The sequence below is a fragment of the Podarcis pityusensis genome (genome assembly GCF_964106645.2).
Source record: "Podarcis pityusensis genome assembly, chromosome: 10".
Classification (NCBI taxonomy): Eukaryota; Metazoa; Chordata; class Lepidosauria; order Squamata; family Lacertidae; genus Podarcis; species Podarcis pityusensis.
Genome location: NC_138035.1, coordinates 18,698,879 through 18,714,782, shown reverse-complemented (window position 1 = coordinate 18,714,782; position 15,904 = coordinate 18,698,879). Strand labels below are relative to the sequence as shown.

Genomic DNA, 15,904 nt, shown 5'->3' with positions numbered 1-15,904 from the left:
AGCATAGGTGCTAAGCCATAGAGCCTACGCTTGGACCTTAGTAAGGTACTAGAGGCTGCAGAGTCTAAGGCCTATAGTAACTTACTAGGCTAGACCTTAGCCTTTGGCTATATGGCTATTAGTGAAAGCACCAGAAATTAAGAGAGAGAGCGGGAGAGCAGGAGGCCCCATTAGCAAAAGCGCACCTCATGTTATGAGTTGTTTCTGGTTGAGAACAGACCTTCGGAACGAATTAAGTTCGTAACTGGAGATACCACTGTAATTAATAAGAAATAGAAGTTAACGACTCCACTCTCTTTGCAGATGTATTAAAGGAGAGAGGAGGGTAAAAATATAACCCCAAATCTTGCATAGATTCATTTCTGTAACAAACCATAGTTAATGTTATGTCTGAAATACAGCTTTTCCAGAAAAATTTTCAGAAAGCACTAGCTTTTTAATTATAGGTCAGTAACTTTTGAAGTGGGGTATGTTTTCAAACAGACACATCCACACATAAAAATAGAGGTGATGGAACTTTATTACTTCAGTGAGTGATTATATAAATGAGTTCCCTGAAATGTCTGTCTTTTGGGCATCCCACATATCAGACACATAGAGTTGGATCCAGACTTAATTATTCAATTCCCACTGAAACCTTAGTTAGTCATGGCTAAAAAGCAGAGACATCAACTTTCCAACAAAGGTCCGAATAGTTAAAGCTATGGTTTTCCCAGTAGTGATGTATGGAAGTGAGAGCTGGACCATCAAGAAGGCTGATCGCCGAAGAATTGATGCTTTTGAATTATGGTGTTGGAGGAGACTCTTGAGAGTCCCATGGACTGCAAGAAGATCAAACCTCTCCATTCTTAAGGAAATCAGCCCTGAGTGCTCACTGGAAGGACAGATTGTGAAGCTGAGGCTCCAATACTTTGGCCACCTCATGAGAAGAGAAGACTCCCTGGAAAAGACCCTGATGTTGGGAAAGATTCAGGGCACAAGGAGAAGGGGACGACAGAGGATGAGATGGTTGGACAGTGTTCTCGAAGCTACCAGCATGAGTTTGACCAAACTGTGGGAGGCAGTGGAAGACAGGAGTGCCTGGTGTGCTCTGGTCCATGGGGTCACAAAGAGTCGGACATGAATAAATGACTAAACAGCAACAATTTTTCACCATGATTTTTTGGAACTACATTATTCTGGATCCAACCCTATATAATCATAGTTTTTAGGTAGTAGCTCTGTCTTAATTTTGTTGAAGCTTTTTCTAAAGTGCCTTCCATTAACTTCTGCAATATAATACATAACTAAAAAACTTCTTGTTTGAGCTTCTTTCTCTGCCTCAATAGGTTTTTGGAGAGAACATTTGAAAATTTTCCTTGTCTTTATGATAAGGAAGTGAGTTGAGTATTAAGTAATGATAACTTGGTGGTTATCAAAAAGACAACATTTTCTAAAGGCACAAAAGAAACAAATCTTTATCTGTAGCTAATTTAGTTAAACTGTTATTTGATTATCTGAGTTACAATAGAAATGGTCTTGATTGTAACTTGATGTAAGGTTAAGTGGAAATGAGCTGAATTGAATTGTTGTATGGAGTTACTTTTGATTCTCTGTGCCTTGCCAGTTTGAAACATTGCCTTGCATTCAATATGTGTGATAACTTTATTCTCCTATTCCTTTCATATGGTTTTAAACTGAACAGTTAGTGTAAAATTAGCACACACAGAGGGGGGTCTTAAAAGAATTCCCCTAGATATCACATCTTTGGTTCTGTAGTATAGGTAAAAGTATAAAGTATGAAAACCCAGAAAATGGTCTGAAAGGTAACTGATGCAAAAGGGAAAACAGATAGGAAAGTGAGTAATATATGTTCCTGAAACACTAAATCAATATCTAATCTAAACTCTGAGGCCAATATTAAAAATAGAGCAAATATCAGGGCCTTGTGCTATACGTATGTAGAATATTCTTGCTAGGTAATTATATCTCAAATGTCTTAAGACTGTGCACTGAAAAAAGCAATGGAACTAAGGTTTTTAAAACAGTAGCCAGGATTTACAGAAATAAAGATCTCCCATATCTGATAAGAGCTTACACATGCAGTAATCATATATTTATTGATAGTATACTATATGAGATGCTTCCATACCACCAAAGCAGATGCACATGCAAGTGGGGGTGGTCACTGTTAGTAACATTCTGTAGTGTGCTTTTCATTGGTGTGATATTACTGTACTTATTACCAGAAATGCAGAGAATCACTTCCTTTCTTGAGCTTCTGTATGTGTAGGGAATTCACCATGAATATGAAAAACTGGATTTAGGAAGCGTACATGTAAGTGCTTTCCAGTTCTCTAAATCAACCTTCCCCAAACTGGAATTCTCCAGGTGCTGTTAGACAGCAACTCTCATCTTCACTGACCATTGTCCTTGTTGGCTAAGACTGATGGGATTTGTAGACCAAGAACATCTGGGAAGAAGTGGGTGGGAAAGGCTGCTCTAGAACATCTCTGAAAAACAGAGGTCAATTAAAAATTCACTGTGTTACAGGGGAAGTGAAGAAAACTTTTGTGAAATTTTTTCAGGAACCAAGTGTCCTGTGAGGAGGAAGAGAAGGAGCCAGAAGCAAGACAAATAATTATTGTTTTTATATATATAGATATAGATAGATATTTTTTCCCCAAAAGATTCCAGAGTACAAATGTGTGAATAAAACCATTCAGATATCATATGAATGCATTGTAAAAGAAAACATAAAAATTAATCAACAAGATTAAAGGCAGACAGCTACTTACAAGAAAGTTATTTATTGGAAACCCACTGAGGCCTGTTTTTGAACTGTGAGGAGGAGAGTCATCTGGAGGAAATTATAACTCAAATGCATCCCAGTAGGAAAATGTATTACTGAGCTTAAAGATAAGGCCTATTAAGGCCTCTTGGGTTCCTATCCTACTGTAGCTATCACCACCACTGGTACACACACACACACACACACAGCACTTTCCACAGGTAGAGGGAAGAGGGGCTGGAAAAGAAGACCAGAAGGCAAGTTCTCAAATAATAATTTTCCCAATGTTTCTTGGAAGGATCTTGCAAAGGCTGAGGTTTTTTTAGAATTCTGTAAGCAAAAGTGGGAAAGAAAACTTACTAGGAGACAGGTAGATGAGGGTGGAGAGAAGGAACTTACCCATCACTAATTACAAGTGCAATTGAAATTATTTGAGCTGACCTTTTAAAAGTTCTTATCTCTGTGTGTATGGAAGATACAACTGTCTGTGCTCTCTCAGAAAGTTTATCTCAGATTTTGATATTATGTGGCTTCTTGCCTCTTAAAAATACAGTTAAGTCCTACAGTAGTATGACTACATGTGAATTAATTATCTCCTCTGTAGTTCTCCTATCAGAACTCCACCAGCCCTTTGCTCAGAAAGTTCCGATTGTCTTGACTTCTTTACATTTCAGGGCTTTCTACCAGCTGCTGCCAGTGCCCCACCTCTTGGTGGCCTTCTGCTCACCAATTAAACAGGTTAAAGAGGGAAGTCTGTGCTGGCAGAGAGATGCTAGGGTCACTCCACTGGTGGAGGCTGGCAGTGCTGAGTGCAAAGGGCAGGTGGATTGTACCCTAACACATTAAGTAAATAAATACTGTATGGAGGCAGCGGCTGTTTGAAAAAGAAAGCTTGAGCTTTACGCTGTGGTATTATCTTTTGTTTTTGTAAGCAAAATTGCAGTGTCCACTTTTTTGCAGGATCAGTGACAAAGGTGCACAATATCTTACAGGGTTGCACCTATATTAAATTGAATTCTGTCATCTTTTTGTGACTACCTACTGTCTTTAGCATTTATATCCTGGCTGTTCGACATGTACATCCTTTTCAGCATTTACACCCTAATTCAAAACATAAAGAACAGAAAGGTGTGATCACCAAGGTAAAAGATGTGTCCCTATATCAAAGAAATGACTGGTGGGTGGTACTGTTGCATTCACACACAAAAAACTTTCTGAATTTCTATCATAATATGTCAAGCAGCTACTTCTGAGGCACCTACGGAGAATGAACCCACAGTGAAGTCCCTGTGGGACTATGGGAGGGGGACAAACAGTTTTGGCTTTCCTTCTTTGTGTTTAGTCTATGGATAGAAGGGTCACAAAAAATGCTGATGCTTCCACAGAATAAATATTGTATGCATGTTATCAATGTAAATAAGTACTGTAGCCTATGAGCCCTGTGAAGGAAGTTAACACATTTTGCTTACTGAAACATTTATGGAGACCATTTCAGCCAGCAACAGGCAGTCATAGCTATTTTCATTCTTTCTTTTAAGGTGAATTGATATGCTTTTAAAATAAACATTGAAAATTGTTTAAGATTCTAAATTATTAACAGTATAAAAGAGTCGGCTATACTATTGTAAACAATGCTTCTTGAGGGCTTTGTTTTCTCAGTTTCTATTCACATGCCTATCTTGAATAATCTCGAACTTGGTAATACAACATTCATGTATAAAATATGATGGTTTATGGATTTTCAAGTCTGATTCTTAGTTGTGTTATCTATACTAAGGGTGTTATTACTTGAAATGATCATTTTCATTTTTCTGCTGATTGTTTTGTTCTCTCGACTTGTTCTTTTATGTAGTGTTGAATTCTTAAAAGTTTGAGGATGTAGCAGTTAGAAAAAGTATTATCATTAATTCCAGAAGGTTAGTCAGTTGCAGCAAAAACAACAGTCTTTTGACACCTTAAAGACTAACATACTTGTTTCGGCATGATGTTTTGTGGAATAGAGTATCAGATGCATGCAGTGTTATCCCCAATTGGTCATCTATGTATGGTCGGAGAGATAGAAACTCTAAACAGCTGGGTCAAGATGCAATGAAATGCAAGAGCAAATACACGGCAATTTAATTAAAGATGAAATGTATGCAAAATTAGCACAGTGATCATTCATAATATCAATAATTGGTGAAGAAAGATCAATAGCTTTACCTATTAAGAATAGCTAGCCTCACATTTCAACTATGGTAAAATGGAGACTTGGATTGACACCTTTATTTTGCCTACACTTAACTACACTTATTAGTCAATTTCTTCCCCTCAGTGCACTTTTTCTCTGCCACGGATGTGATCGTTTTTATTCCCTCTTGCAAAAAGGTTTGGCATATTTGCTGCACTGGAGCCCGTTAACAGAGCAATCCAAACCCCCAATCTGACACATTGCAGGGATTCCAGATGAGAAAGAGGTGTCTCTCCCATCAACTCTGCCAACCTGTGCAAGGCTCTACCAGCGGTGGGTCCACTGCAGCAAAGCTTTTAACTGTACCCACCTAAGCTGGAGGCAGGCAGAAGTTAATGCTAAGGTATTTGGGGTATAGGAAGATAGGATCCACTGGATCCTAATCAAATCCAGCAACAGCAAGAAGTGACAATAAGTCTAATCTGGTCCTCTCTGCTGCACCAGCCAGGTGCCATTGCAGCAAAATTTTGATCCCGCCCACCATCCTGATGTGGCATCTCAAGCAGTAGTCTCAGCAATGGGACAAGGTTCTAACCTAGTGGGGCTTGTTCTGGGCAGAGTTCAAGTATCCTAAATCATATAGTGCAGGCACCATTTTCAAATCCAAGTTTGCAGGATAAGGTCAAGTATATTTTAGTTTCTATGGAGGTAAGGCCAAACATAGCAGAAGGTAAGTCCAGGTAAGAAAAATCAGACAAACTGAGGTCGAAGTCCAAGTGACAAGGGCAGTTGCACCTATAGCTCTACATAGCATCTAGGCTGTCAAGCAGGTTTAAAAGTTGCTTCAGCAATCAATCTAGCCTGCAGCTTCTTTTAAGCAGCTGGCTCTATCCCCAGTGTGTGATGTCTCTACTCTTAAAGGGGACTAACCTGTTTTAGAAGCCATGGATTCTAGAAGTGCAGGGGTAGCCATGGTTCTACTATGGCCTTTGAGACGGAGTCTGAAGAAGGCAATGTTACCTTACTTAGTTTGCCACATTTTTGTATCAGTTTGCATTTTTTAAAAAAGTATTTACAAAAAATAATCAGAACTTTAGTGTGCATTTCTCCTAAGATACAAGTTTCTGCAAGCAATTTTTGTATGTTGTTTTCACCGATATATGTGTTCTTATGCACCTTTTTATGTTGGTTAAATAACTACATTGTGAAATTCAGAGAAGTACAGATTTTGAAGGATTACTGTATTTTAGTTTGTGCATTGCTTTGAGAAGTGCAAATTAAGAATGTAAGAAGAGTCCTTCAAGATCAGGCCAAGGCCCATCTAGTCCAACATTCTGTTCTCCCAGTGGTCAGTTGCTCTGGTTCATATTAAAGTGTTAACCAAAACTAATTTCTTCCTTCTCCTCTTCAAATCTGGTTTTTCATCTTTGTGAAGCTATTCCAATTAACCCCTCAGAATCCCATAAATCACTTCATGATATTTTGTCTGCAATCCCATCTTCAGTTAACAGTGAAAGCTTTTGACTTGTACAACCTCAGGTTTGTAAGCTCTGGGGACTGCAGTTGTGAGCTGCCTGTGTCTGCCTTGTGCTTGTGTAGTACACTTGAGTACTTTAATGGAGTGGTTAATAATGAACATATGTGTATGTCTGAAATGGCAAAGTGTTTTTCTGGATTCCTTAATATCCTCTCAAATGCTGTGAAAAGATATGATCATAAATACTAAATCAATTAATCATGAAGCTAAGCCCTTGGGATGCTTGATCTCTGTGTTATGGCTGCATCTAAGATTTATGAGTTCTCTAAAACACTTTGAAAATAAACGACTTTCTTTGTTTATTTCAAGCATCTCATATTGACACAAAATGTCTCCCAAGTGTCCCCTACCTATGAAATCTAACTCATATAGGATAGAAGAATCATTTGAAGTGTGAGATCAGGGATTTGTGTGAGATCAAGGATTCGGGGGCATCCCAGCAGGCAGTATAAAGCCTCTAGTTTGACCAGGTTTAATATTCTAGGAACTTAGTCCTCTACCCTGGTCCACCTAGTAGTGCTTTCTTCAACATACCCTCCAGGTCTAGATTCATGTTGACCACTCACATCTCTGGCACTGTCCCAACACAATACCTCACTGGCTTTGCAAAGCCCTACATGCCCATCAGGTGTTTCCCAGGCTGTTATATTTACTCTTATTAGATTTGTTGCCCTGGTTTTGAGCTCCATTGTTCCAAATTTTATGGACTGAAAAACTGTAGTCCAAAAAGGGTTTGAAAATAAAACTGCTAATATCATAATGCCATTATGTGAATCTATGGTGCTACCACACTTTCAATACTGTATACAGTTCAGGTTACCACACATCAAAAAGAATAATCTTTGCCTCTTGTGCTGGATAAAAAATGCCTCCTCCAGTCTTCTATTCACCCAGAAGGAACTCAGTGGATGGGGTGGAGCCAGCCGCTATATTGGGAAAGTTTCAGAAAAAGGCAACAAAAATGGTCAAGGAGCAAGTTGCCTGTAAAGAAGAGTTTCATGATTTGGATACTTTCTAGCTTTAACAGGTGAGGAGGAAGAGGAGACATGATATAGTTGTATAAGTTGGTGCATGGTGTCAACAAAGTGGACAGAAGCTTTTCTCCCTCCCCCATAATTCTAGAACTCCTGGAAGATTCAGGACAGACAAATGGAAGTACTTATTCACACAGTATATAGTCGAACTCTGGAATTCACTACCACAAGATGTAATAGTGCTAACTTGGATGGGTTCAAAAGAGGTTCACAAAAAACCATGGAGATCTATGACCACTAACCATGATAGCTGTCTTACCTCTAGTATCAGATGTGATATGCCTCTGAATACTAGTAGTTGAACACAAGTGGTGAAAGTGCTATTGTGGTGAAAGTCCTAGCTGTTAACTTCCATAGGCATCTGGTTGGCCACTGTGAGAAGAGAATTCTGGGCTAGATGAGTCAGATCCTGCAGGGCTCTTCTTTTGTTCTTAAGCTTTTTGTATAGCTTCAGAAATGTGCAGGGGGCTGTTGACAGGCAGGCTAAAGTAGATGTATCAAAAAGGAGCAGAGTCAACAGAGAACCTATCTCTAATGGTATCTAGTCCTGATCTCTGAAAATAACAACAGTCAATGCATGTACTAGAGGTTAGCCAAAGAACTATATGTGAGTTTGACCTTTTTGGCTTGTTCTCATACGTTCATGCAACCAGGTGGCCTTTGAGAACCAATGTGGAGTAGTAGTTAAGTGTGCTGGACTAGGACCTGGGAGACCAAGGTTCACTCGGCCATGAAGGCCATTTGTGACTTTGGACCACTTACTGTCTCAGCATAATCTACCTCAAAAGGTTGTTGTGAAGATAAAAATGAGAGGGGAGAAGTATGTATACCACCAATCTAGTCTAGCAATTAGTTGTGTATGGGAAGTCCACAAGCACAGTATGAGAGTGAAATCCCTCTCCCACTGTTATTCCTCAATGACTTGTATTTAGAAGCATGCTCCCTTGGCCATCCAGCATGCCTTGTGGCTTTGATAGCCTTATCCTCCATAAATTTGTAAAATCCTCTTTGAAGGCTATTAAATCTCTGGGGACTACTGGAGGTGCTATTTAAGTTAAACATGTATGCACTCAGTCTGTTTAAATACAATGTGTGAAAATTGTGTTGAAAATAAAGAAACCAAGAAAGTGGATTGGTCTAAATGACTCACTTGGATTTTATGTGATGGTATGATAAAAAAAAAGTTGAAATACATATTTTTGGTGTCATGGCATTATCAGTACTGATCTTAGTATTCTCGTGTTGGCTTACACTTTTGAACACATCAGCCTTACATGAGCTGTATGATAAAACAGGCTCATTCTGTAGCTTATGCAGCATATCTCAGCTAATTTTTCACTTAACAGCAGATCATTTGACAATAATTAGTTTGAAATGCCATACGGCAATATATCGAGCATTAAAACTGTTCATAATGCACCACCAGTGTTCATAATACTTATGGTGTCATGTTCTAGATTCACAAGTGTATAGTCTAAAGATAAGCAAGATGGCAAGGGAACAAGGAGAAGGAAAAATAAAGAACTGGTGAAAGTTGCCTCATCCAGGTAGGAGTCTATCAATTGATGAAGATGATCATCCAAATGTCATAGACCAAATGGAGCAAACAGCACGCAGACCTAGTGGTGGGAGGAAAAAATCCTTAAATAAGAGACACGGGGGAATGATTAATGGACTTCAATGTCTGTACACTAATGCGCAAAGCATGGGAAATAAACAAGATGAGCTTGAGCTCTTGGTACAGCAAACTAAATATGACATAATAGGCATCACTGAAACCTGGTGGGATTCCCACGATTGGAATGTAATAATGGGGGGATACAATCTATTTCAGAGAAACAGACCAGACAAGAAAGGAGGAGGTGTGGCGTTATATGTCAGGGATGTGTATACCTGTGAAGAGATCCAAGATTTAGAACCTCAAAGCCAAAGTGAGAGCATTTGGGTCAAAATTAAGGGAGAGAAGAATAACAGTGACCTCATTGTGGGAGTTTACTATAGATCCCCAAGCCAAACGGAGGACATAGATGATGCCTTCCTGGAACAGATGGCCAAGCATGCAAAAGGAAGGGAGATAGTAGTAATGGGGGACTTCAATTACCCGGATATTTGTTGGATGTCAAACTCAGCCAAGAGCATAAGGTCAAACAGATTCCTCACTGGCCTTGCAGACAACTTCATTGTCCAGAAAGTGGGAGAAGCAACAAGAGGAACAGCCATTTTAGATCTGGTCCTAACCAATGTTGATGACCTGGTTAGTGGGGTAGAAGTGGAAGGATCATTAGGCGCGAGTGATCATGCTCTTCTGAAGTTTACTATACAGCGGAAAGAAGCAGCCAAGCATACTAGGACTCAATTTCTTGACTTTAAGAAAGCCGACTTCATAAAACTTAGGGAAGTGCTGGGTGAGATCCCATGGACAGTAATACTAAAAGGAAAGGGAGTTCATGATGGCTGGGAGTTTGTTAAGAGGGAGATACTAAAAGCACAACGTCAGGCAATACCAATGAGACGGAAACATGGAAGGTGCCTAAAGAAGCCAGGGTGGCTATCTAAAGAACTTTTAACTGAGTTAAGATTAAAAAAGGATGTGTACAAAAAATGGAAAAGGGGGGAAACCACCAAAGAGGAATTCAAACAAGTAGCCAGCACGTGTAGACACAAAGTCAGAAAAGCTAAAGCACAGAATGAACTCAGGCTTGCTAGAGAGGTTAAAAGCAACAAAAAAGGCTTTTATGGGTATGTTCGTAGCAAAAGGAAGAACAAAGAAACAGTGGGGTCACTCAGAGGAGAAGATGGTGAAATGCAAACAGGGGACACAGAAAGGGCTGAACTCCTCAATGCCTTCTTTGCCTCAGTCTTCTCCGATAAAGAAAACAATGCCCGACCTGAAGAATTTGGAGCAAATGATTCAGCAAAGGAAACACAGCCCAGAATAACAAAGGAGATAGTACAAGAATACTTGGCTAGTTTGGATGTATTCAAGTCTCAAGGGCCAGATGAACTGCATCCAAGAGTATTAAAAGAACTGGCAGATGTGATCTCAGAACCACTGGCAGTCATCTTTGAGAATTCCTGGAGAACAGGCGAAGTCCCGGCAGACTGGAGGAGGGCAAATGTTGTCCCTATTTTCAAAAAGGGGAAAAGAGAGGACCCAAATAATTACCGCCCAGTCAGTCTGACATCAATACCAGGGAAGATTCTGGAGCAGATCATTAAGCAAACAGTCTGTGAGCACCTAGAAAGGAATGCTGTGATCACCAATAGTCAGCATGGATTTCTGAAAAATAAGTCATGTCAGACTAACCTGATCTCGTTTTTTGACAGAATTACAAGCCTGGTAGATGAAGGGAACGCAGTGGATGTAGCCTACCTTGATTTCAGCAAGGCATTTGACAAGGTGCCCCATGATATTCTTGTAAAGAAGCTGGTAAAATGCGGTCTTGACTATGCTACCACTCAGTGGATTTGTAACTGGCTGATTGACCGAACCCAAAGGGTGCTCATCAATGGTTCCTCTTCATCCTGGAGAAGAGTGACTAGTGGGGTGCCACAGGGTTCTGTCTTGGGCCCGGTCTTATTCAACATCTTTATCAACGACTTGGATGATGGACTCAAGGGCATCCTGATCAAATTTGCAGATGACACCAAACTGGGAGGGGTGGCTAACACCCCAGAGGACAGGATCACACTTCAAAACGACCTTGACAGATTAGAGAACTGGGCCAAAACAAACAAGATGAATTTTAACAGGGAGAAATGTAAAGTATTGCACTTGGGCAAAAAAAATGAGAGGCACAAATACAAGATGGGTGACACCTGGCTTGAGAGCAGTACATGTGAAAAGGATCTAGGAGTCTTGGTTGACCACAAACTTGACATGAGCCAACAGTGTGACGCGGCAGCTAAAAAAGCCAATGCAATTCTGGGCTGCATCAATAGGAGTATAGCATCTAGATCAAGGGAAGTAATAGTGCCACTGTATTCTGCTCTGGTCAGACCTCACCTGGAGTACTGTGTCCAGTTCTGGGCACCACAGTTCAAGAAGGACACTGACAAACTGGAACGTGTCCAGAGGAGGGCAACCAAAATAGTCAAGGGCCTGGAAACGATGCCTTATGAGGAACGGCTAAGGGAGCTGGGCATGTTTAGCCTGGAGAAGAGGAGGTTAAGGGGTGATATGATAGCCATGTTCAAATATATAAAAGGATGTCACATAGAGGAGGGAGAAAGGTTGTTTTCTGCTGCTCCAGAGAAGCGGACACGGAGCAATGGATCAAAACTACAAGAAAGAAGATTCCACCTAAACATTAGGAAGAACTTCCTGACAGTAAGAGCTGTTCGACAGTGGAATTTGCTGCCAAGGAGTGTGGTGGAGTCTCCTTCTTTGGAGGTCTTTAAGCAGAGGCTTGACAACCATATGTCAGGAGTGCTCTGATGGTGTTTCCTGCTTGGCAGGGGGTTGGACTCGATGGCCCTTGTGGTCTCTTCCAACTCTATGATTCTATGATTCTATGATCCCTTCTCCCCTCCAGTCCCTGCAGAACAAGGCATGGGCTCCACATCCAGAGCAGTCAAGGACAGGTTCTGGATCATCCACTTTGCCTATTGTGCCACTAACCCTGTCTCCATGGTTGTCTCTCAGGAGCCGGGATCAGATGTAGGTCAGCAATTAAAAATATGGTGTTAGTGAAGTAAACTCTTTATTCAAAACACAGCAGGCCTAGTGATCCCAGCAATTCTTTCCAATAGGTCTTGCCCCCAATGAGACAGTTGCAAGGATGAAAGGTGCCACTTTTCCACCACTCTCTAAGCCTTCTTCTCTCCAGGGTCTTTCCCAAGCAGTTGCAAACTGCGTCTGTGCACAACCAATATCTGCTCTGCTCTTTTCATTTCTCTGCATGCTAGGAGACCAGGAGGGCAGGGAGCTGGTCGCAACAGGAAAGTGAGACTCCCTAGATTCTTTAGCAGCTTGTTTCTTTTTTTTTTTCCTTTTTAAAATGATATTTATTGAAAAATTTTTAGAGTTACAGCAGAAAAAGAAAAAAAAAGAAAACAAAAAAAACCCACATCAAACAATGTAGATTCAAAAAACAAAAATACACCGCAAACAGATAAAAACAAATCCATCATTCTCGAATCCTCAACTTTCATTACCTTCTTTCTTTGACCTCCTCCTCCTCCCTTTTTTTGTATCCTAGTTATTAATTATGGCAGCAAATCCTTTCCATATTTCATAATATTCTGTCATTACATTACCTTAATCTATTTTCATCTTATAGAAAACCTTAAAACTTAAGACTTAAATCTTATTTTTACCAACTTCTCATAACCATAATATTCTTACCTAATTCTTTAGACATTTTTGCTAGAGCCAAGTAATTTCGTTCCAACATTTTCCTAACATTCATCAATTTTATAAAACAATCCTAGTAATAAAAAAAGAAATAAAAACAATCCAATCTTCATCCAGCGTCCCTTCCTCCTGGTCCCGGGTTTTGTCAGTCCTTTTTATCCCATTGATCTAGCGCATTGACCTGGTAACCTTATATCCGAGGCCCTTAAGTCTCTTCCATGTCCCTTTCGCAGCTCTTCTTCATATTCTCCTTTCACTCGTGGGAACTCCAGCTTGGTAGTGTTTTTGACCCTTTTCAACAAATCAGCCCCTTTTCCAAAGTCCAGACTAAAATCCATGTGGTATTTGAAAACATGTTTCAGAATCCCTCCAAGATTAAGAGCCCCCACAAGGCGCGAAGGGTGCCCGCCGAGTCCCATGGTCACAGGCTTCATCCGCCTGTGATTTGTGAAAGGGTCCCCGCTTCGCCGTAGCGGAAAAGACCCGTTTCGCGCGGAGCTAGTCCCTCCGGATCAGAGGGAGTCCGCCATTGCCGATGGCGCCACCCCGGAAGTCCTTTAGCAGCTTGTTTCAATTCTGCCTCTTAGCCAATGTCCAATTAAGCCTCAGAGACTGTACTGCTTTCTGCCACAGCCTCTTCCTGCTCACTAAACCCTATTACATCTTCTGCTTCCGACATCTCCTCCTTCCAGTTTGCTTCTTCTCCCTATGACCACTCATTGTTGCCCCACCACCACTCCCTTGACTCTGTGTCTTCTTCTCCTGGGGGTTCCCTTTGGGGTTCTCCAGCTGGTGCCTCCCGTCACTCCCTCTGCATCCAGCTAGTCTATGACATTGTCAGAAACCATGTCTAGCACTGCCTTTCAAAGGAAAGGAGGTTTCTCACCTGCCCTACCTGCTTCAAAGGAGGCAGTAATGCCACCTCCATCACTCAGCTCACAGAGGTGCTAACACAGGTGTGAACAAACAGTAAAGGCTCAGCCTTCCTGGCGTAGTGCAATGTTGCTTGCCCAGTCTCACCATCCTAAGTTAATTGGTTACTCTATTTTCTATACACACCTCTGTCCAGGCAATAGAGAGCCTTGGGACTCATCTACACAGGTCAATTTATAATGTTATAAATGCATTATAAAAATGTGACACCAGATGGTGCTGTAGAGCAGCAATCTGAAGTAAATTAAAATTTCCATTGGGAGCTGTATTTTTTAAATAGTTTTTTTCCATAGCGTTTTTTATATCTGTGTAGATCCAGCCTTGGAGGGCTGCATTCAGTCTCTGAGCTTGAGGTTCTCCACCCCTGCTGAAACGTCTTAGTGGCACGTTGCCAGTCTACACTAAACAAGCTTGTACAGTTGTATTTTATCATCAAAAATATTTGCCACAAATAAGTCTAAAAACACAGGATAATTAAACATTGGAATGCAATGGCATAACAGAGACATATTATAGATGCTTCATAAAATATTAGAGAACAAAGGATGGCAATTTCAATAAATGGAATTTTAATATACTAAAGGTACAATATTAATATATTAAAAATACATTGTTTTTCTTGTTCCCTGTAAATCATATAAAGTTTTATACAACTGACAGTTGTCCAAATTATTGGTGCTCATATCATTGTAAAAATTACCTTTCCAAATTAATTTATTAGTAATTCAGGGGTTAAATACAGGTCCAATATATCTGCAGAGTCTTCAGAAAAACTAAGAGAGCTTGTAATTGTTGGCCATTTCTGAAGCTATTAGGGTGCTTAAATTGATGCCCTCTTAGCTTTCCTTACACTAATGACTTACTAATATGGTAATGTTTATTACAATAGCATTTCCATCTGTGAATCTTTAAAGCCTTTGCAAACATGAGTGCATTTACTACAGCACAACAAAATCTGTAGAGTTATTCCCCAAAGAGCACTTGTGAGCTGGTTTTCCAGAACCAGAAAAAACAGCATCTGCGTTGCACTCCAGAAAAGACTGTGTTTCAAGTGAAGTGGTCCCTTTGTAGTGTCCTAATCCAGTTATGCTAAAATTTACTATCATTAACAATCTGTCAGACCTGGCTTTGTGAAGGTGGGGACAGTCGGGTTAGGGTGTATCCAGCAGTGTGTATCCAACTAGAATGAATTCTAATTGCTCAAAGCAATAAGCAAGCCTGACCCTTGCTTTTATATGGATGTTTGTTGTTGTTGTTTAGTCGTTTAGTCATGTCCGACTCTTCGTGACCCCATGGACCAGAGCACGCCAGGCACTCCTGTCTTCCACTGCCTCCCACAGTTTGGTCAAACTCATGCTCGTAGCTTCAAGAACACTGTCCAACCATAAGAAAGCTATTAGCTCGTTCATTCTGGCCTCTTGCTTCAGTCAGTCTTCCATGGATGGGTGTGGTTGATCTTCCTATTACTTTGGACCTGTAGTTCTTACCTTTGTTCAGAGCTGAATGGCAAAATACAAGCTGAAGTATTGCTTAATATCCTTCCAATAGCACCTCCTACAAGACTTGTAATCCTGTTGCCGTGCAATAATACTTTATATAGTAATGCAAGTGCACAAATCCTTACACTCAGGGGTTTTAATTTTGAGATTAGGTTCCACTGTTAAAGCTATGTAAGCATAATGATGACGTCAAGGAAGCACCATCGGTGAACTCCAATAAGGCTACAATAACTACTGATGTAATATGTTAGTCATTTTCTTGATCAGATAGCAAATGTGAAAGAAATATCAAAATAATTTGTATATTTGTATATTTATTAAATGAAGCATTTTCCTGCATACCCTTGTCTTCAGTAGATTATTCAGCATTCACTTCTTGCTACAGTGTTGTCTTTCTCATTGCAGGCCTCCAGGTGGTTTTAAATTCCATTATCAAGGCCATGGTCCCTTTGCTGCACATTGCCCTGCTGGTGCTGTTTGTCATAATTATCTATGCTATCATTGGATTGGAGCTCTTCATGGGAAAGATGCACAAGACTTGTTATGTAACAGAGAGCTTATCAGGTAAGAAATATGCTATGTAATCCCACATTGTGTAACACCTT

At 40.3% G+C, this 15,904-nt stretch overlaps 1 protein-coding gene across 3 annotated transcripts in view; it reads left to right on the top strand.

Annotated features, from left to right (window-relative positions):
* Positions 1-15,904, top strand: part of CACNA1C (calcium voltage-gated channel subunit alpha1 C) — a gene marked incomplete at its 5' end in the record, with an annotated part of 488,103 nt that overhangs the window by 273,905 nt on the left and 198,294 nt on the right. For all 3 annotated transcript variants that reach the window (XM_080971552.1, XM_080971554.1, XM_080971553.1), the window contains one exon: positions 15,705-15,863. In XM_080971552.1, the coding sequence (XP_080827678.1) occupies positions 15,705-15,863 (159 nt within the window). The remainder of the gene's footprint in view (positions 1-15,704; positions 15,864-15,904) is intronic.